The sequence below is a fragment of the Gymnoscopelus microlampas genome, assembly GCF_963454915.1.
Source record: "Gymnoscopelus microlampas genome assembly, chromosome: 1".
In the NCBI taxonomy this organism is placed as follows: Eukaryota; Metazoa; Chordata; class Actinopteri; order Myctophiformes; family Myctophidae; genus Gymnoscopelus; species Gymnoscopelus microlampas.
The window spans coordinates 22,731,405-22,752,950 of record NC_139962.1 but is presented as its reverse complement, the minus strand read 5'-3'; the positions used below and the strand labels follow the sequence as shown (position 1 = coordinate 22,752,950).

Sequence of the window (21,546 nt, the reverse complement as noted above, 5' to 3'; positions counted from 1 at the left end):
ATTTCAACTGTGCAAAGTAGAAACTTGCTCCAGAATACATATATTTTTGTTTTGTTTTTAAGACTTTTGCTGTTATTGATGTTAGCAGAATTACCACACATCAAGCCTTGTCAAAGACTGAAATGCAATGTATTCTCCAAAATGCTCAAAGCTGTTTATAGTGGTCAAAATGTTTCCACTGCAGTTTGAAAATTATTCTGAAAGACGGCAAATCCACCTAAAATCTGAATGCGTACACAGTAAAATCCTCATTGTTATTTTATCCATTTGTAACTCTTGAGTTAAAACAACAGTAAGGATTTTTCTGTGCATTTACACATGAACGTTGACCATTTCTTTTCAATTTGTAGTGTTGTTAAAATCGCATTAGATGACATCTCACCATTGCGTTTCCGGCTTGTTATCAAGTCTTCCGTTAATCAATGTTTAAGATTTATTTATTAGGGCCTTTATTTGACAGGACAGTAGGCTGACAGGAAATGGGGAATGACATGCAGCAAAGTTCTTCGGGGTCGGGAGTCAAACCCGCGACACACTGTCAGGCTACATTGTGCCTAGGTGCCTGGACCGCTACGCCAGCGGTCCAGGTTAAGCAATGTTGACGTCACCGTGGCCCGTATGAAAATATCCAAAGCACATGAATTATATTTTAAAGTGGACAGTGGAATCTGGAGAGAGGGAGAGTTACAAGTTAAAACCGTTGTAGAATATAGGAACCTGACGAGCTGGACAAAGACACGCGCATAGCGGATAACTCCTTTAATAAAATTAAAGGAGAAATCCGGACATGTTAAGTGTTATCTTTAATGTGTCGCTAATCACTCACCAACATTGAAAGGGACGTAGAGTTATTTCAGAGATTCCCCTTCGTCCAGTCTGGCGAGCCCCTCCGTTGGCATAATGGGAGGCGCGTGGAAGGCTGAAATTCGCCTAATATAACCAATGGAAAGTTATTTTTTTCTCTACTCCTGCTCATTGTTGAGTGTCATGATACTCAAACATGCAGTGAATGTCGCGAACGAGCCACCATTCGTGCAGAACGAGATGACGCAGGTTGCTTGTTTCTTCTATCCTGGCGTCTACGGAAGAAACAAGCAACCTGCTTTAACATATCGTCGCCGTTGGGCAGAAACCATGTATCTCCATTTTTCCAGTTAATTAATGCCCTGGCCTAAGAAGAGTTGCGCAAAAGTAGCCGATCTACAAGGTTTCAATGTGACGTGTTATGAGCCGTTTTAGCCATTTTTAAATACATTTTTTAAGTTAGTGGTTACAAATTATCCACTTTTAGTAGGCGAGTTTTATAAATCGTCTGTCGTGTGGAAACCTCATATGTCCAAAACTGTCACTTTTCAGGATTCAAATAAAACAATAGCAAAAGTAGTAGATCTACAAGCTCAAAACTCAAGCTTGTGGATCAGATACTTTTGTGTGACGCTGTAGAATGATCAAGTAGCCGTAGCGCGTTAATTTACAAAAAAACACAAAAAGTCAGGTTTCTGCCCGACAGCGTCGGAATACTGAACCAATGAAACTATACCTTTCAGGGCGGGAACCCCTTTTAGGTACCGTATATAGCAACATGCATTCTTTCTAATTTTTGAATAAATATTTGGATCAGGATTTAGAAGGCGTTATCAGAATCAGCCTCAGGTCTAAATGGGAGCTTTTGACTAAATAATAACTACATTAGATACATTAAAAAACAGGTTCTTTTGGACATACAAGCGAAGATAGTGTAAACTTTTGCCCCGATGTTAAACAAAGACACATAAAAACCTCTTATGTTTAAGACAAAGACACATTAAAACCTATGAAAAATGGGAATATTACTTGAAGACATCGAGACATCAAAACATTGACTTTTTTTAATTACGGCAATCAACAATTATAACAGCTACACAACTGAGACAAATGCAAAGCGAGCAGCCCAGAGGTGGAGGTGCTGAAGATATATGTGCTGAATGTACACATAATTTGGAGGAAATATACACATATTTTACAAGAATGCTATATATTACACAGGAAGGAAGCAAAACAAAAGGTCTGTAAATGTTTTCCGTTTTTGTGAAACTCGTTAATATCTAGAAGACTAAGCCATGCGTACACACAGTTATGTCTGCAGGAGAGGCATTAGGGCTGGGCAATATAGGCTAAATCAAATATCACTTTCTTTTTTTTTTTACAAAATGCCTCAATATCGATATTGAGTAATAACAGTTTATTTTAGTTTTTTTTCTAAAATGTTCCAATATAGCAAAAAAATGCCGTTCTGCAAATTATTAGAACATTTCTTAAAGTATAAATTAAGGCTTAAGTGATTAAAACTAGGAAATACAACACCAAAATCCCAGACGATTTCTAGTCGAATATCGATATAATATCAATGCATCGCCCAGCCCCATGAGGCATGAGAGGGGAAAAAACAACAAAGTAAAACTTCTTCCTTATTTCTTTGTTAAAAAGCACCTGTTTCCACTTCAACCACTTTCACCCTGGCGTACCTATTATGTCATTATAGGCCACAATTCTTCAAAGTCTTTCAACAATCTTGAAAGCTTTCGATAGGATTTCAATTATAGCAGATCTATCAACACGCTGTCATTATAGGCAAACATTTTCAAAACTCTTTAAAGCTTTCACCATGTCTCGAAAGTAACAGATCTACAAGCCTGCAACAGCTTGTGAGCTTGTAGATCGGCTATTTTCGAATAGCCTAAGGATAGATCTGGCGTGTTTAAGTGCTGTGATGGTGGCAGCCATATTGTCTTGTGCGTACATCACCATGGTTACACCCCCCCCCTCCCCATGTGTTTCCCAACCTTTTTTCAATGGAGGCCCCCCTTACGTCTGACAAAAGCTGAGACCCCATATGTGCGCATGCACACACACACACACACACACACACACTAAAGTTCTCATACGAAGAACAGCGTAATAGCCGATCGACAAGCTCACAACGCACCGCGGTGTGAGCTTGTCAATTCTTTGGAAAATCTTGGAAAAAAAATGTTTTCCAATATTTTTTTTTTTTTCCCGACAATATAATGTCATGCACAAAAATGGGATGCCAGGTTGAAAATGGATGAAAGCAAAGTTTTGATTTTGTGCAACATGTTTTTAAAAAAATTGACAACCTCCAAACAGACAAGGCCCACATGATATTTGGCGTCCTGCCCAAGGGAGGCCCCAGACCTCAGGTTGGGAACCACTGGATTATATAGCACACAAACAACCAGAATGTTGTTTTTCTACGACCCCCCCCCCCCCCCCCCCCCATGTACAAATGGAACCACATTTGTACATTATTGAGTTACAGGCCTGTAAGGGTCCATTTGGTTCTTAACTATCAATCATTTAGCTGGGGACCCCTGGGAACCCCTTGGGGGGGGGGGGGTCCCTGGAAGCCCACGTTGAGAACCAGTCCACACCAGTGACCTGTGACACTACCAGCTGCAACTTCACAACCGCGTGCATCAGAATACCAAAACTGTACCGACCTGCAACGGGGCAATTCAGACTTGCGAGTCTTCTAAGCAGCGTATTTTGCAACGGTTTGGTTGCATAGCTAATCATTGGTGTGGAATTGGCCTTAATAGAGCACCGAAGTCCCGACATCACTGCCGCTAGAGGGCACTATCCCCTTGGGTCGCAGCGTTATTTTTTGAGTTGCAATCCCCATTAGGGGAATCTTAGATCGCCTCATATAAGAACTGTGTTCCAAAAATTAACAAACTACCCAGAAGTTTTACTCATATGGATATGAAGCATCGACTGAAGGTGGAAATGTATACATTTACCCAAAGAGCAACACAATAAATGCTATAAACAAGTCAAACGACCCAAAGACTACATTTCCCATGAACACGGCTGCTGTAGGGACAGTGATTTCAGACCCGGAAGTGTAGTTTTTAAGACTTTCAAGGCAGGATCAATTAAAATTTCTCCATTAACAGGCTGTATCAAATATTAATGAATATCATAAATGATGCAGTCACCCCCCTGACAGAAACGCCGGATGATGCATTTATTACATCACATATATGACGTGAGCCAAGATTCCCCTATGGGGATTTCAACACAAAAAATAACGACGCAACCCTGGGGGATAGCGCCCTCTAGCGGTCAGTGATGTCAGATCTCGGTGCTCTATGGCAGGCAAGCAACCGGAATGTTGGGAGTTTCCTGAAGGTGCACCGTTCTGAGTTCGTTCAGTCAGTGGAAGGTTGTGCGTGCTCATTGGCCAGCCCAGGTGCACCAGTGTCATCACCGTGGACCCCCAGTTTAGAGGACCCCCAGTTTGTTAAGCATTAGGCCACGGACCCCCCTCCCCCCAATATAACTCAGAGAGTGTACAAATAGAACCAATTGGACCCTTACAGGTCCATTTTGTTCCAGTTGTACGCTCTCTGAGTTACAGGCCTGTAAGGGTCCATTTGGTTCCTAACGATCAATCGTTTAGCTGCGGGACCCCCTGGAAACCACTGTTGAAGAACAACGGTTATTATTTAGGTGGTTGAGCACCAGAATGTTTTGTTGTTCCTTATAGGTGCAGGGTTTCTTGTTGCTGATTGGTCAGCCCAGGTGCACCAGTGTCATTACCGTGGTGTACTCGTGCTGCAGGCTGTCTGTGTCGGCGTCGCACAGCGTGTAGTCGTCTTTGACGATGCGGTCACAGCCGATCTCGCCGTTGCCGAACAGGCCGAAGAGCGGCGTGTTGGGGAAGACCTTGGTGGAAAAGCAAACAAGTACATTTACTTCTTGTACTGTACTTTCAAGTACAATTCTGAGGTTACTTTTACTTGAGTTTCCTTTTTACATTTCTGTTTAGCTTTTAGGCTTCGTAAAATAAAGTTGCACAGGGCAGATATTACAAATAACATATTAACTCATTCACTGCCAAGGACGACTTAAAGTTTTTGGGAAATCACCTGTATCTCCTGTGTTTTACTATGTATTTTTGGCGAGACATGCTATTTTCAATGGCGTATAACAAGCGAACGAGGTCGCGATGCCTTCTTTTTTACAACTGGAACAGGAACAGGAACAGTTAAATAACTTTATACTTAAAAGATTAAAAAATATTAATAGTGGAAACAGCCACGCGTCACGATGCGACGTGTTTTGAGCTTGTAGATCTGTTTCTGTTTCCGCTGTTTTTTCAACATGGAAATGATTATCACGATAAAGCAAAAATGATTGCGATTATCTCAAATAATTGCGATTAGGTAATAACTGTGAGGGGCCTACCTTGCGGAAGGCCTCGGCCTCCACGTTGCTCTGGTTGTAGTAGTTGTGTCCTCGGCCCACGCAGGCGAACATGAAGCCCAGGGTGTTCCTCTCGGGCAGCTTGGCCGCCTTCAGCCGGCGGATGGTGGCCTCGGCCGCCTTGGGGCTGCTGACGTCCTGCTCCAGCAGCACCGAGGCCCCCTGCACCTTGGGCCCGCTCAGGGTGACGCCCACCACGCCGTACGCACCCTGACTGCAGCTGTATGGAAAGAGAGAGAGAGAGGGGGGGGGGGGGGGGGGGAAACAAAGGATTTATTTGTCACTCATTCATGTCAAGGAATCCCCAAATGTATATGTATTTGGCTGCAGACGCCCCATCTGATTTTTTTTTTGCCAGGGATCCCCCAGAAGAGAAACTGTTTGGGAACCAGTGCACTAGGTGATAGATGATCTTACCCGATAATCGCTCCTGATCTATTCTGGGGTTTTCTGAAAAGTTAACAGTTATGGACATAAAATCTGACAGCAAAGATACATATATATATATATATATAGTGCAAGTACAACATGTGCAAGGGGGTTTTGTTCCAAAAAGAATAGTGCCGCTGTGGCGTGTTGTGAGCAGGCAGGGCTGTTTACTGAGTTTGACCTGGCAGCTCTGTCATTGTTCAGGGCTCTGATCGCCCCGGGGAGAGAGAGAGAGAGAGAGAGAGAGAGACAAGACGGGACAGCAGAATGAGAATGAGAGACAGGATAGGAGTGGAGTGAGACAGGAAGAAAGAGTGAAAGAGAGAGAGGGGGGGGAGACAAGGAGAGAAAGAGAAGGAGATGGCGGGGCGAGACAGAGGGGAGGGAGAGAGACCAAAAGGGAGAGGGAGAAAGACAGCGAGAGACAGGTAAAGAGAGAGAAAGAAAAACACAGACAGACGGAGACGGAAAGAGAGAGAGAGCGAGAGCGAGAACACCAGTGGAATAATGCTGATAAGTCCAGTTTCTCTGGAGTCACATTATAGAGGCAGAGTAGCTCTCGTCAGCTGCTGGGGAACAAGGCATTGTACTCCAATTTACTTTCAGAAGAGAAAAATGGCTCAGATTAAAGTTACACAGCCTGGAAAAGTGTATCCCCAGCGGTCTTCACTCTCCAGGTGGCCACAGGCTCATCCTCGCGGAAAATAGATTAGAATGTGGTTTCAAACATTTTACTACCTCGGAGGCCTCAACACATTGGATGACATAAATAGAAAGCTCTTTACCTCATATTTAACCACGTGAGACCTATTTTATACTTTGGCTATTTGAAAATAGCCAGTGTACAACCGACGACAATCCTTGGAGCCCTCAGTGAATGTTGTTTATTTAGTGACGGAGGCTTTAGACTAGAAGAAAGGCCAATGGGTTAACAAAATCACTAGGATTCATCCTCTATTAGATTATGATGAGAAAACGCCAAGGGGTCACATGGGGGTCAAATGGTTAGGGTTCATCCACCACACACACAGCACATCTGTCCGTTAAAATGTTGAGATTATCTTGTGTGCAAGTGGAAATTGTGGCCAAATGGTGTTGGAGTCAACTGAACCAGTAGGGTTAATTCTCCATGGGACACCAAGGTGCACACTAAGGGTGCGTTCGGAAATACAGCACTGAGCACACTGGCCAATACAAACTAATAGGCGAGTGCGCTCCAGTGCGCAATTTCCGAACGCACCCTAACATGGACCCTTGGGTTCATTAGTACATTCTTTCATATGCATTCTTTCTCTATTACAAAAAAATATTTTTCTTCACAGAAAACGTCCCAAAAGGAGCTTCACAGTACTTTTCTATATCCTTGCCTTCATTTAGTATTCCATATCGTCACTGACGGGCAGAAACCTTGTATCTCCTCCATATTTCATGTTTTTTTCTAAAATGAATGCCCTACTTCTTCATACAAGAGTGCCATGCAAAAGTAGCTCGAAAAGCAGATCTACAAGCTCACAACATTGTCGCGATGTGCCCTTGTAGATCTTTTTACGATATTTTATGAAAAAAATATTTAAGTGAAAGTGGTTAAGTCTGACTGTACGTTTTATAGATATTTAAACGATGACATTATATTGGAGCCATTGGAACGCAGGTTCTTTTTTTCCATTCCCTGTAAAGTAAGTTTTGGACATACAAGGTTTCCACCCGACAGCAACACATTTGAACACAACAGTACAGTATATATGCATACTGGTTGACCAGACGCACAGTGGCGTCGGGTTACAGCTTCTTTAGTTTCACTGCATACTTCCTCAATATGATATTGAATGAAAATGAATGTATTTGTAAAGTGCTTTACAGAACAAGGTTAAAAAGCCACAAACAACAAAGTAAGAACAGAATACAATAATAATAATAGTCTCATATATAAGTTAGAACATTTGAGCTATCACAGGCAAATAAACGGATAATTGGGATAAAGGGATATATGTTTGGGGTCATTTTTATCACCTACGTGAAATATCCCTTTAAGAAAAAAAAACTTGATATAGATGTAATGGTATGTTTTCAGAAGTGAAAGCATACACTGATTTTGTTAGGCATAGCTCCTCAGGCAGGGTGTTCAGGCAGGGTGTTCCAAAGCCTAGCTGCCTGGCCCACACGAGCCTGATCGGCCCCGGTAATAATGAGGCGAGTTTTAGAGGTAACCAGGAGGCCCTGCCTGAGGATCTAAGGCTGCGCACGGGCTTGTAAGCGACCAGCATTTCGTTGCTGTCGGGCAGAAACCTCTTTTCTTCATATTGTAACTTTTTGTGATTTTTCATAAATGAATGCCCTATACTTGATCATACTGCAGGGTCACACAAAAGCATCAAAGTAGCGAATCTACAAGCTCGAAATGCGGCGTGAAATGCGTTTTGAGCTTGTAGATCTGCTACTTTTGCTATTTTTGAATTTGAATACTGATAAGTAACTGTTTTGGAGGTTTCCACCCGACAGCGACGATATCATAAATGTAACTGGGAGCCTGTCCATGCCGGGCTTTAAATGAAATTGATTAATTGACTGCTATATTCTAAAACAAAATCTTGGAAAATGTTGAAACTTTGAATATTTTGGAAACAACAAAATATTGTATGGGGGTACCGGACACTGAAATCTTTTCAGATGGGGGTCTACAGCCAAATAATACAATTTAATACATTAATTTGGGGGGCCTTGGCATAAAACCAATGCTTTAACTCACCACTGGCGTGGAGGAGAGAAGGCGCTCTCCACCAGTCCTCCAGCTACCAGAGCTTTGCTCTTGGCCAGCGGTTCCAGCACCTGGCTGAGGAAGCGAGCAGCTCCAGGCTTATACGCCTCATAGACAAACAGCAGCACCACTCGAAGCTCTGGGTTATCTACTAATCCTAGAGAGAGGAGAGAAAGCAATGAGGGAGGGAGGGAGGCACACACACACACACACACACAATTTTGGAAATTCATGGGCCAAGGAATTGCTTCAACATACGGCTGCAGATTTAACTGTATATTATCTCATATCGCAGGTTTACACAATGAATAAATCTGGGTTTATATATGTATATTTTGACATGGATTTTTATGACTTTTCAATAACTTTACAAGAAGTTTTCCAAATATTTTACAACCACAGCTGGATTTATGTGTGTAATATAGTGCATCTCACATATGATCGCAATATGCTTTTTGCAACCAGTCTCTTTGAAACATATCGCCCCTCCACACGAAGGAGAGTTATATTCAGGATGTGGTTTATTAAGTTTGCTATTAATCGATTGTGTCTTGCTTCCTTCTTGCATGACTGAAGCTGCACAGTCACAATGACAAATTTGTTATATGATTCAGACTGAATTAATTCCACACCGCAGACATTGTTTCATGCATAGGTACGTTAAATCCATTATTAAGTCGTAAACATTAAGTTCCAAATGTCTGTTTCGATACATGTTCAGTTAATTGCCCCAGCCCTACGACAAGGCAAACTTTGCCCCCGGGTACAGTGAGCTGCCTTAAACTTGACGCCTGACCTGCCTCCTCCAGGGCTGTTTGAGACATGGTCTTCTTGCAGAAATGGAAGGGCTTGATGTGAACTCCCTCCACGCTGGGGAACATGATGGCGAACCCTGCCTCTCCTTCCTGGTACTCTTGAGGAGGACCCGAGTGGGAGCCACTGGGAGTCACTGGGGAACAGACACAAGGTGGACTTAAACATTGTAGTCATTGATGGTCCTATCCTGGTTCTAACCCAACGGCGTCAAACTGCTGGCTGATCTAAGCCTAATTCATAGTTAGTTGCACCGAAAACAGTGGATCTACGAGCTCACTACACATCACACTGCAATGTATTGTGAGGTTGTAGATCTGCTATTTTTGGTGCCCCACACTAAGTGCAACATCACGCGCAATGACATAAGGCGAAAATATTTTTAATTTAAATATTCACTTCCAGCTATCCGTTTGTTTCTGGCAGCCATTCTCCCTCCGTTAATTTGATTAAGGCAAAGACACTTAAACATCAATGGTCTTGATCTTGACTGGTCTAGTGATCGGTGCTCGAGTTGTATGGTTCTTTCAATTGGGTGTGGAAATGTGACTTTACATGAATGAGAAGGGGAAACCAGTTGTAGAGTTGGATGAGCCAGACTGACATGCTTAATGTTGTTAACATGCAAAGCTACAAGAATGTTGCGTAATCGCACAGTAATCGTGCGTTTCAGATCTACAGTACGTAAATGTGGGAGATGCAACTGTCCTAGAGACTCCTTTCTCGTCTTTGCAGTCTGTGTTGTGTGCTGTGTCCCTCATGGGAAAGAAATATTGGGTCTGAAAAGTCTGTTTCTGAATCGTTTCCACATCTTCACTCAGCTGAAGAAGGAATTCTCACTCTTTCACTAGACATTTACTGTCACCACAGCATGGAGTGACACTGGATTCTGTACATATGTACATATAAGTCAAAAGCATTATGAATGATTGAGGTTCACAACGTTGTGATCCACATGGACATATTCAGACTCTTCCGACCTTGAAATGACAACTCATTGAGTTTCTTATTGTAAAAGTGAGTTGTTGGCCTCGCAATAAAGAACAGCCAGTTTGATTGCTGGAACCAGGTCCTGGCTAATAAAAATTAAACACAGCTGTGTTAGCCCAATGTTTAATTTCAAATGTGGATTAGTGTACACAGCACATGGTTCCCAAAGTTTTCTTAGCCAAAATAAACTTTTTTTTACGGCTTAGCTCCTCAGAGGCAAGCCGTCTAGGGGAGGGTCTGTGTGTGTGTGTGTGTGTGTGTGTGTGTGTGTGTGTGTGTGTGTGTCCAGAGGTTTTCTCGCAAACCGCTGGACCAATCAGCACCACATGTGTGCACACAACATGTGCCACAGAAGTATCTCCACTAATATTTTTTCCTGCATGTTTTATACTTTTTTAAATATTTAGGTTTATTTTTATAATCCGGCTCTGATCAGGCTGAAAACAGTCATACAGACAAGATCCACATTGAAGCCAAGCTGTTCCCATTTGGATCCCGAGATCCACATTATTCGATTTGTTTTAATCATCTGGTACAAAGCATCTCTTGTCTTTGTTTGAGATCCATGTGTTTTGTGCATGGTCCAAACTAAACATAACACTTTACATTTAGCATTTTACCATAATGTAAATGGTATGGGTATGTATAAACATTTGTTGTACTGTAATTTATAGCCGCACATAATCCCGACGCGAGAATCACCACCATCCGTTGCATTTGAGTAGGCGACCCGGCGTTGACCCTCCTCCGCGTGGCTGCAATACCACAGCAGCAGTATTATCACAAACATCCAAGCGTGCCATTAAAGGTGACAGATGATGGCGAGCGTGATACGCCATCAAGTGAACACAGCTGATGAAATGTCACTTCTCCGTGGGACTGTGATTACGCAGACAAATGGAGAGTGCCACGACTGTAGCGGATGGGACTATTCATCAACATAACGACCCGAGACATGCCGCTTCCCCACAGAGACCCCTAACGAGGAAGCAGGATGGGATGCATGACACATGCATGCAACGTTTCATTACCTGTGACGTCACCAGTTTGAGCCCTGAGTCAGGACATCTGCTGCACGCTTCTCTCTCGCCATGCACATCCCACCCAATACGTGCACACTGTGAATATAAACGCCATATTGTTCGCGATGTTACGGCCCGGCTCCGAAAGAGGGAGCCGTCTATGAGACATGTCTATATGTCTATGATGGGGGCGGCAGTGGCTCAGGGGTAGAGTGGCCGGTAGAGCGGCCGGATGGAAACCACAAGGTTCCCAGTTCGATCCTGGGCTCCCCCAGAGTTAAGAGTCGAAGTGTCCTTGAGCAAGACGCTGAACCCCTAATTGCTCCCGATGAGCAGGTTTGGTGACTTGCATTGTTTCCTCCGCCATCGGTGTATAAATGTGTGTGTGTGAATGGGTGAATGTAATGCACAATCTATGTAAAGCGCTTTGGATAAAAGCCAAAACCATTTACCATTTATATAAGCTGTCCGGAGCTGTCCGGTAAATCATTGATTATCCTCCTTTCGAGGTCAATGCCATGTTGCAATGGTGCAAACAGCATGAGCGCTGCCTTATAGATTATATTCAGGGAAACAGGGAACCTTATGCAACAGAGGTGTTGTGATGTGAAGTGGAGTGTGACATCTAGTGGCTGAATGATGTATACAGCACCTTCAGATCGATACAGACAACTAAACAACATATATAAACAACCAGGACAGCTCCGGCCACGGGTGGTCTGTACGGACAGCAGTTGGAGTCGAGGACAAATACATCTGTATTATACAGACGGACTCGATAAATAGGTCATGTAGTCAATCAATATTGATTAATTTCCCATCTACAGCTGTTTGTTCACCTCAACAAGCAGACACACACACTGAAACACTGTCAGCTAGCTGAGTGTAAGTTGTCACTCATAACCTTGGACACGCCTAATTATTACTTTTAGCTTCTTGCTTAGTGTTGTGCACTAACGTTGACACTTTTATATGTGAACTGAGCGCAAAGGGGGGTTCCAAGGAAAAAAATGGTTGGGAACCACTGCTGTACAGTTTGTACAAGTAACTAAAGTGAACACTCTTAGCTCAGCCACCATCTGTGTATGCACTCTGCTTTTTGCACAAATGTTAAAAGTAGTAAGACAAGAGGAACACTTACACACTATTCCTGGCGTGGCGATGCCTATGAGGTCACATGCTTTGGGGAAGAGCATGCTCAGCTCCTCAACTGTGTCTGGAGTGTGACGACACTTTTTCGCTGCAAGTAAAAACAAATGTTAAAGAAATGGATTACTGATCAAGTGGCACCAACTTTGATTCCCCAGAGCATTGTCTTAGCAATATATATATATATATATATATATATATATATATATATATATATATATATATATATATATATATATATATATATATATATATATATATATATATATATATATATATATATATATATATATATATATATATATATATATATATATATATATATTTTTTTTTTTTTTTTTTTTTTTATGAAAATAAATGTAATGTTTGCAGTAGTTGTATAATGTTGTAAAATGTTATTCATGAGTGCCCCAGACGCAACCACATTTGATCTGCAAGGTAAAATATCCATCTCAGCCTCTGGGCAGTAGAAGTGCTGCAATACCTTTGTTCTGGCTGTAGCAGTATGCTTGTCCATTGAAGGCCTCACTGTCTACCAGGGCCAGAACGGTTTTAGGCAACAGGAACACTTTCTGTACAGAATAAGAAAAGCCTCAAAACTATTTAATAGGCTGTTATGTAAAATGCAAACAACAGTCATTGGCAGGTATTTCATAATATTGACTAGGTAGTTTAACGCTTAATGTTAGTATATCCATTTGCAACTCTGAGAGGACCCGTAGGGGTCCATTTGGCCCATAGGTCAGGATTATGTCCAGTTTCCGTAGCACCAGGCAACTTGATGTACAAGTACACCTCTGGACACGACACTAGTATGTTGCAGCATTTTGTTGTTAAAGTGTTAAATAGCTCTAATATAGCAATCATTGCTAGGGAGTGTTTGTTCAGTAACAGGAGTCTCCCTATCTCTCCAGTTCTTTAGTAAGCAGAAGGTACGTTTTCAGGTCGGAATACCAATTTCATCCCATCAGGAGAGAGAACAGGATAGAGGATAAACAAGCGAAATTGAAAGTGATTATGATTCAATCAAAACATATCACTTACAGCGACTTAAATGCCACTTTTTTAATCAATTACACCCCGTGAAGTCTTGAATTATTTTCACAGTGAATGAAAAATCCCCCTAAAAATGAATACTTGATTTAAAACATATATAACGGAAAAATAAAGCCCAGCAAACATATATAAAAGAAAAATAAATGTATGAACTCACACACATAACAAAACTCTCACAGTATATTCCAGAGTATTAACAGCAGTACTTTGACCTCTACTTTCTTAATTCATCAAGACAAGTATTCTCTTGTTTTTTTGGGATTCTTCATTCATCGTGAAGAACTGTGACACAAACAAAACATTTAGTAAATCATCTGTGTCAGGTGGACACCTCCAAAACCTTTACTTGTCAGGATTTAGATTCAAAGATATCACTCAAAAACACTTTTGATGCTTTTGTGTGACGCTGTAGTATGACTAGTGGGGCCGTTAATTTACAACAACAAAAAACACAAGTTAGAATATGGAGATAGGAGGTGGTTTCCGCCTGACAGCGACGAAATGGTGACGAAATCAGCGGAGTGTCAGTGCGTGTTGTACCTCCACCTCCTCTGCCAGACAGCTGCAGAGAGCGTGCGCGTCTTTGTTGGAAGGACCGCAGGCCGACACCCACGTCAACTTCTGCTGGGTCCTGAGGACCCTGCGGGCACAGTTCCTCCATAACCTGCACACACTGAACAGCACACGTAGGGTTAACACAGTTCCTCCATAACCTGCACTAGGGATGTGACAATAATCGTTATTATCATTTATCGTGATAAAGAAAACCGTTAAAAATAAATTGTATCGTGGAGATTTGAATTCATCGTGAAATAGTCCTCCCGTCATACACTAGGATGAATTAGCTTTTGTTGAGCTGCAAATTCAGTACCACTTAAACCCTCTATACTTGATAAAACGAACCTGTATAGGGCGCATCTGGTACGCTCTTATTTCACTCCACACAAATCGATTTCGCCACAAATAGCAGATCTACAAGCTCATTGTAGCCTAACCGGGAGCAGCTGTGGCACCGGACGTAGGGGGTGTTCCGGGTTGAATGGGAAACATGGCCACAGGCTGACTAAATAAGCGATTTAAACGGGTTGTTTCGTCCCCAACCTAAAATATTTTGTGCCCAACCAAACCTTAAACATCTGTGCGCTTAGGAATCTACCATTCGTTTTTGGATACGATGTAGATAAAAGGGTAAACAACAGAGCCTTTGCAGCCGTCCCACCGATTCTGGGAGACCTTGACATAGGACCTCATCTCAGAGCTGCATAGCGGAGTGAGAGGTTCTTAATGGAGCTAGTTAAATACACGAAGTGGAGTAAAAAGTACAATATTTCCCTCTAAATTGTAATGGAAGTGGAAGTATAAAGCAACATAAAATGGACAAGTAAAGTACAAACACCTCAAAACTGCACATAAGTACACTACTTGAGTAAATGTACTCCTATATTAACAAATGCATATGGTTTGAGGGATATTGAGCTTGATTCTGTCTTTCAAGCGATACCACCCCAAAGACATTTAAATCTAGCCTCATAAATGAGACTGGTTTATTCCCTGATATATGTGTCATTGTATATTATTATGTAAAGATAATAAACCAGTCTCACATGCAAGGCTAGGTTCAATCAAGCCAAGTAATGGATGATCTTGAGCATGATCTTGAACAAGCCAAAGCTGTAATAACAACAGTACAACTAAATATCTAATAATTATTCATGAATAATGTGTGTTTGTTCATGCTTACTAGGAAATGCATGTAATAAATCAGACTCATAGCAGGCTATAGGATAAAGTTGCAAGGCAGTAGCAGTACAACCACTAATAAGAATAATACATATACTCTTGGCTAATACATTGGATTGAAGTTTTGCCTTAAGCACTTATGAATTTATTTTTTAGCTTAACCACTTATACCGTCTGCTTAACATTTCGTCTGTTGTAGGCTTTAAAATAACAATATTATTTAAATAGCACATTATTTAGGGTTAGCTTCAGGTGTTAGCATGCTAACCATGATGCTAGCTCTGGTCCGTAGGAGTTCTCCTTAACGCTACGTTACTTTCGAGCCGTTGCCCGCACACCTGCGGTAGCGCAGCGGCCGCGACCTCTCGTCTGTGGTCAAAATATAAAATACACTTTCACTACTCACCAAAACAAATACGGGTTTAAGATGTCGAAAGCCTACTTTCATTGGTGGGAACACTCGGCGCCCCCACCTCACGTCTAAAATACACTTTTTAGACAGAAATTTAAAGATTTCACCGGAAGGAAAAAATGTTTTAGTTAATCCACTGCGCCCCCTACAGATCTTGTCAATGGAACAATTACATTTACCAGATTTTTTCTTCCGGTGGAATACTTTCTTTTCTGCAAAAAAAAGTATATTTTAGACGTGATGTTGGGGGCTCCGAGTGTTCCCACTAAGGAAAGTAGGATATCAACATCTTAAAACAGTGTTTGTTTTGGTGAGTAGCGAAAGTGCATTATTTATTTTGACTACAGACGAGAGCCTGAACTACCGTGGGTGTGCGGGCAACGGCTCGAAAATAACATAGCGTTAAGGAGAACTCCTTCTAACGGTGTTCACTCTCCATTCCGACCCCCTTCTAACGCTATGGACCAGAGCTAGGTGTTAGCATGCTAGCCATGATGCTAGCAAACAGTATCATGTCTCCATCAGCTCACCTTGCTATCTGCAGCAGAGACTTGGTCGGCACGAAGGTCAGGATCCTCTCCACCACCTCGGCCACGTTACTGAGGATGTATTCAGCCTTGCTGTCCTGCTGCTGCGAGCCGCAGGCAGACGACGGCTTCTCCTCCATGTTGGGTGTATGGATGCTAAGCTGGCTAAACTGCGAGGCTGCGATCAGAGTTCTAACAACCACTCTCAATCTCTGTAGCGGGGGGCGGGGCCGGGAGGACATTACTCCGTGGTGGTGGAACATAATGCTCGGCGCTGGCATTGCCTAGAGGGGGCGATAATTTACGATTCTGTGCCTATAACTCGGAAGGGACTGAGTAGGCTAAAGCGAACTTCGCAACGCTCAGCTTGGTGGTGCTTCTCGTGGCTCAAGTTTGCTTGAGACTGCGAGCAAAGACTTATCGGCGAAAAAAGTAGACCGCGGTTGTTGGAAAAAGTAGTGCTGTCAATGAGAGTCGATCCTATGAAGTGCAGGTCCTGTAATGGATTTCTTGGGTCCAAATTGTATGAGATTTGTTTTTGCCTCTGTAGGTGGTTTTCCTTCAAAAGTAAGGCTCTTTTCAAGAAAAACTGGAATGATGGCTGTTTAAAGCCCAGCCAATGGGCAGACAGAGGGGGCGGGGCTCAACTAATTACAGTTCGTCCCTATTGGTGGTTTTAGTCCATGTACAAAATGTGTACTCCGTAGCATGCTGCGAACTTGAGTTATGGCCTATTGGTGGTCTAAGTCCACATACCAAATTTGGACTTGGTGGCATGCTGCAAACTGGAGTTATAGCTGTTTAAAATCCCGTGCTCATCCCGTGCTCATACGGGCGGACGGACATAACATAGGCTGGGGGTCCCTGGAGCCCTCTTTTATAACTTCAGCAATTCATGCTCGTCCCTATTGGTGGTCTAAGTCCACATACCTAATTTGGACTTGGTGGCATGCTGGAAACTGGAGTTATAGCTGTTTAAAATCCCGTGCTCATCCCGTGCTCGGACATAACATACGCTGGGGGTCCCTGGACCCCTCTTTGATAACCAGTGGCACGTGTGGCCAATGAGAGGAGAGATGGCATAGGCAGTCTCCAAGTCCGTGTGTGTGTGTGTGTGCGCGTGTGTTTGTATGTGTTTCTTCTTTGCCATGCTCATCCCGGGCTCATACGGACGACGGACGGACGGACGGACGGACATACGGACAAAGTCAAGTGTAGAGCGGTTGGCACCGCTAAAAACAGGTGGCGGGGAAAAAAATCCACCCTAGTATGCGCGTCAGCGCGTGGACCCCACTTTCCATCTAGACCACACATGGGCAACATACGGCCCGGGGACCGGACCCGGCCCTTTGACCATCTCAATCCGGCCCGCCAAGTCATAAAAAAAAAAAACTGCCCCCCCCCCCAAAAAAAATGTAAAAATGTCTACATTTTAAAAGGCTGCCATATGTTACGGGTTTTGAGACAAATGAATTAAACTCCAATTAATATTAATTCATATTTGCCATTTCAGTACATACCTGCATTCCTCCATCCGTATGTACTCAAATGTTTTATGTTTATAATGTATTAATGTAACAGTGAAACAGTCTGCTGTGAGTTCATCATATAATGAATGCGATGTGAATGCAATGTGTTTTATCAGTGACCTATGGAGAGGTGCATATCAGATAAGATAAGATACGGCATTGACGTGGATTGTTTCATGTGATCTATTCATTGTAATCTCGTACAGAGTACACCAGAGTGATACAAAAAGAAAGAGAAAGATCAACATTTTGTTGATGAACATTGTTGTTGTGAAAGCAAGGACCTTATTCTAATGTAGTCTGGCATGTCTACCAAATTCATGCAGTTTCAACATCATTCAGCACTTACAGTATGTGCTTCAAGTTTCAATTCAATTGTACAATGTGGCCCTTCACTCATTTTATCGAAGTCAGTGTGGCCCTCTGGAAATAAATGCTGCCCAACCCTGATCTAGACTACTGGTTTAACGGATTCTCTTTCTTTCCAAGGTCTTTGTTACATTAAATTCACTTGAATGGATACAACAGGCAATATTTACAAAAATACTAAAAGTAATTTTGATACTAAATAATAGAAATGACAAACAAGATTGTTCCCAAGTGTCAGCTGATCATACATACATCTTGATCACATGACTATGATATGATAATGTGCACCGATTTGTGAGTTTTGGACACAATCTGTAGGAGTAGTGTTTTGAAGAAAAGGCAAAATGGCAAACTAATTGCCAAACAAAAACATTTTCTTTTGCAGTAACAAAGTCACACATTTAATAAACATGGATGATGTTATTTTGACATTTATTCTATAGTATATATAGTCATATATTCATATTAAAGTAAATACACAGCCATTGCCATTGGAAAATAAAACAAATCCTTAGACGATCAAATGTTGCAAATGTAAACAAAAAGTTGCATGTGTACAGACTCCATCCATATCTCTGTCACATCATGGTAAGTGGACAATATGTAGAATACTGGTTCTCAATGTCGGGTTTTGGGGAACGACCAGGGATCTCAATGGACCCTTACGGGAGTGTGGAAATGGAACCAAATGGAGCCAATGCACACCTTCAAAGGCATGATACAAAGCATTAAAAAGAAGCGTAGACAAAACAGACTTTCCTAAAAAGTACATTGACGTTTTACCACCTGGCTACAACACATTTATAATGCAAGGTGAGCATAATAGAACCCCATTAATCTGAACATCATTGACATTCAAACTTTTAAGTGGCAATCGGACATTTCAATAAGATGTGTCTGCAATTTCAGAGTAAAATGAGTACTGCGGATTTTACAGTGTACAGTAGATTGGGTTTCCAATAGTTTATTTCCTCTTTTTTTTTTTTTTTTTTTTCAAGGTTTGCTGTGCATTAGGGCCACTGACCCTCATTTGATACATTTCAGTTTTGCTCTTTGATCCCAATCTACACTGTAAAATCCTCAAGTGTTCATTTAACTCTGAGAGTGTCCAAATGGAACCAAAAGGGTCCGTTTGGTTCCATTTGAACACTCTCAGAGTTACCGCTAGTTGGGCCCTGTACCCATTGAGAAACAGTGATGCAGCCCATTCATGCAAATTAACTACACCTCAGCCGTGATCAGAAACGTTCCAAGTGCCGCTGAAGATCTGACGACATTTAGAAGTGACATCATCACAGAAGCAAGTTAAAAAATACAAAACGACAAAAAGGCCCTCATTAATTAATAATAATAATCCTTAATTGGTTCAAGATATGTCTTGTTTCTAAACAGCTACGTGCAGCATTTATTACCTCAAACAAAGTGCAAATCCTGGCAACGTACAGTATGTCACATTGAATGTGAATCTATAGCAGTGGTTCTCAAACTTTTACATTTCAAGGACCCCGATAACTCTGAGGGTCCATTCGGAACCGCTCAAGGAACCCTGAGGGTCCCTGGACCCCACTTTGAGAACCACTGATCTATAGCTTGCAGGGAATATGCATATGTCTGCTAATGCTAACAGCAACCCTTCCAAATCAATTTTAACCAAATGTTCCACACCCCTCCGGGGAATATGCATATTCTCCTTTTGTTCACACTCATCGTAACATAGTATACGTATACTTATCAAAACACACAGTGAGATTCAATTCTCCATTATTACAGTGAATTAAAGGAGCACATCACCCATTTCCAACCTTATCTTCATATAATTGGTCCTCACGAATGCTCATTATGAGATGGCACAGTCTACACACTCACAGTCTCACACACGCGTCTCATTGGTGGGCTATGGACAGTTCAGAAACCTGCCTACCAATAACATCATCGATGGGAATTCCAAGATAATAGAAACTACCGCCTTTCTCCTCCTGGAAAGTTAGCATGTTGAAATAGAAGCTGTTGTTCTTGCATTAAAGGAGACACACCATGATTTTTTTTTTCTTTTTTTTTTTTTTTTTGTATTTTTTTGGCTCCCCAGTGTCTCTTGTACCCCAAAAAATTTTTTTTTTTAACATTCAGTCATTCATTCTCATTTCAGAGATTTTCAGAATGGGCGTGTCTGAACAGGCCATCTCAGAATGGCAAGTTTGCTTACCTCACCAAACTTTCTGCCCATGTATTTTGCCAGACAGAATTGCTCAGTACCGCAGTACAGCACCCCCCTGCCCAACAGGACGTTTTGGTATTGCAGCTGAAAGTGCTTTATAAGCCTGAGAGAATTGACCCCAAGTCAATTCTCTCAGGCTTATAAAGCACTTTCAGCATGAGTATATCTGAGTGTTGATTTAGGCTCAAACCTTTTGAAAATGGTTTGAGGGACATACACCATATGATATTAAATATCAAATATTTTTTTTAAATTCATGGTGTGTCTCCTTTAATAAAACATTAAAAAATAAAGTTTGCAAGCACTCAGGTGGCGCAGTGGTAAAGTGGTCTGCCCACCACAGTGGAGTTTTGTGGGTTTGAATCCACTGTGCTGCGTCCGGCTTTGTCGAGGGTCTATATACGAACACAATTGGCCTGTGTGTTCGGGGGAGGGAATCCGGTCAGGGATGGTGATATTTGTCACTACACATACTCCTACAGCACACATGGGCAACATACGGCCCGGGGGCCGGACCCGGCCCTTTGACCATCTCAATCCGGCCCGCCAAGTCATAAAAAAAAAAACTGCCCCCCCCAAAAAAAAATGTAAAAATGTCTACATTTTAAAAGGCTGCCATATGTTACGGGTTTTGAGACAAATGAATTAAACTCCAATTAATATTAATTCATATTTGCCATTTGAGTACATACCTGCATTCCTCCATCCGTATGTACTCAAATGTTTTATGTTTATAATGTATTAATGTAACAGTGAAACAGTCTGCTGTGAGTTCATCATATAATGAATGCGATGTGAATGCAATGTGTTTTATCAGTGACCTATGGAGAGGTGCATATCAGATAAGATAAGATACGGCATTGACGTGGATTGTTTCATGTGATCTATTCATTGTAATCTCGTACAGAGTACACCAGAGTGATACAAAAAGAAAGAGAAAGATCAACATTTTGTTGATGAACATTGTTGTTGTGAAAGCAAGGACCTTATTCTAATGTAGTCTGGCATGTCTACCAAATTCATGCAGTTTCAACATCATTCAGCACTTAAAGTATGTGCTTCAAGTTTCAATTCAATTGTACAATGTGGCCCTTCACTCATTTTATCGAAGTCAGTGTGGCCCTCTGGAAATAAATGCTGCCCAACCCTGTCCTACAGGCTGGGGCGGCAACTGTCAGAGGGGAGTGTTCCCAGCGGGGGCTCCTCACTTTTGTGACCCAGTAGGATACAACAGCAGTGACAACACACATACATCTGTGTGGAGAGGAATTA

The 21,546-nt window shown here is 42.0% G+C and overlaps 1 protein-coding gene across 1 annotated transcript; it reads right to left on the bottom strand.

Annotated features, from left to right (window-relative positions):
* Positions 1-3,313: 3,313 nt before the first annotated feature.
* Positions 3,314-16,355, bottom strand: fbxo22 (F-box protein 22). Its single transcript, XM_084062920.1, has 8 exons — positions 16,165-16,355; positions 14,023-14,155; positions 12,911-12,998; positions 12,419-12,517; positions 9,249-9,401; positions 8,444-8,609; positions 5,251-5,488; positions 3,314-4,728 (listed from the first exon to the last, which is right to left on the bottom strand). The coding sequence occupies exons 1-8, from the start codon at positions 16,299-16,301 to the stop codon at positions 4,576-4,578; spliced, it is 1,167 nt and encodes a 388-aa protein (XP_083919046.1). The 5' UTR covers positions 16,302-16,355; the 3' UTR covers positions 3,314-4,575.
* Positions 16,356-21,546: the final 5,191 nt, after the last annotated feature.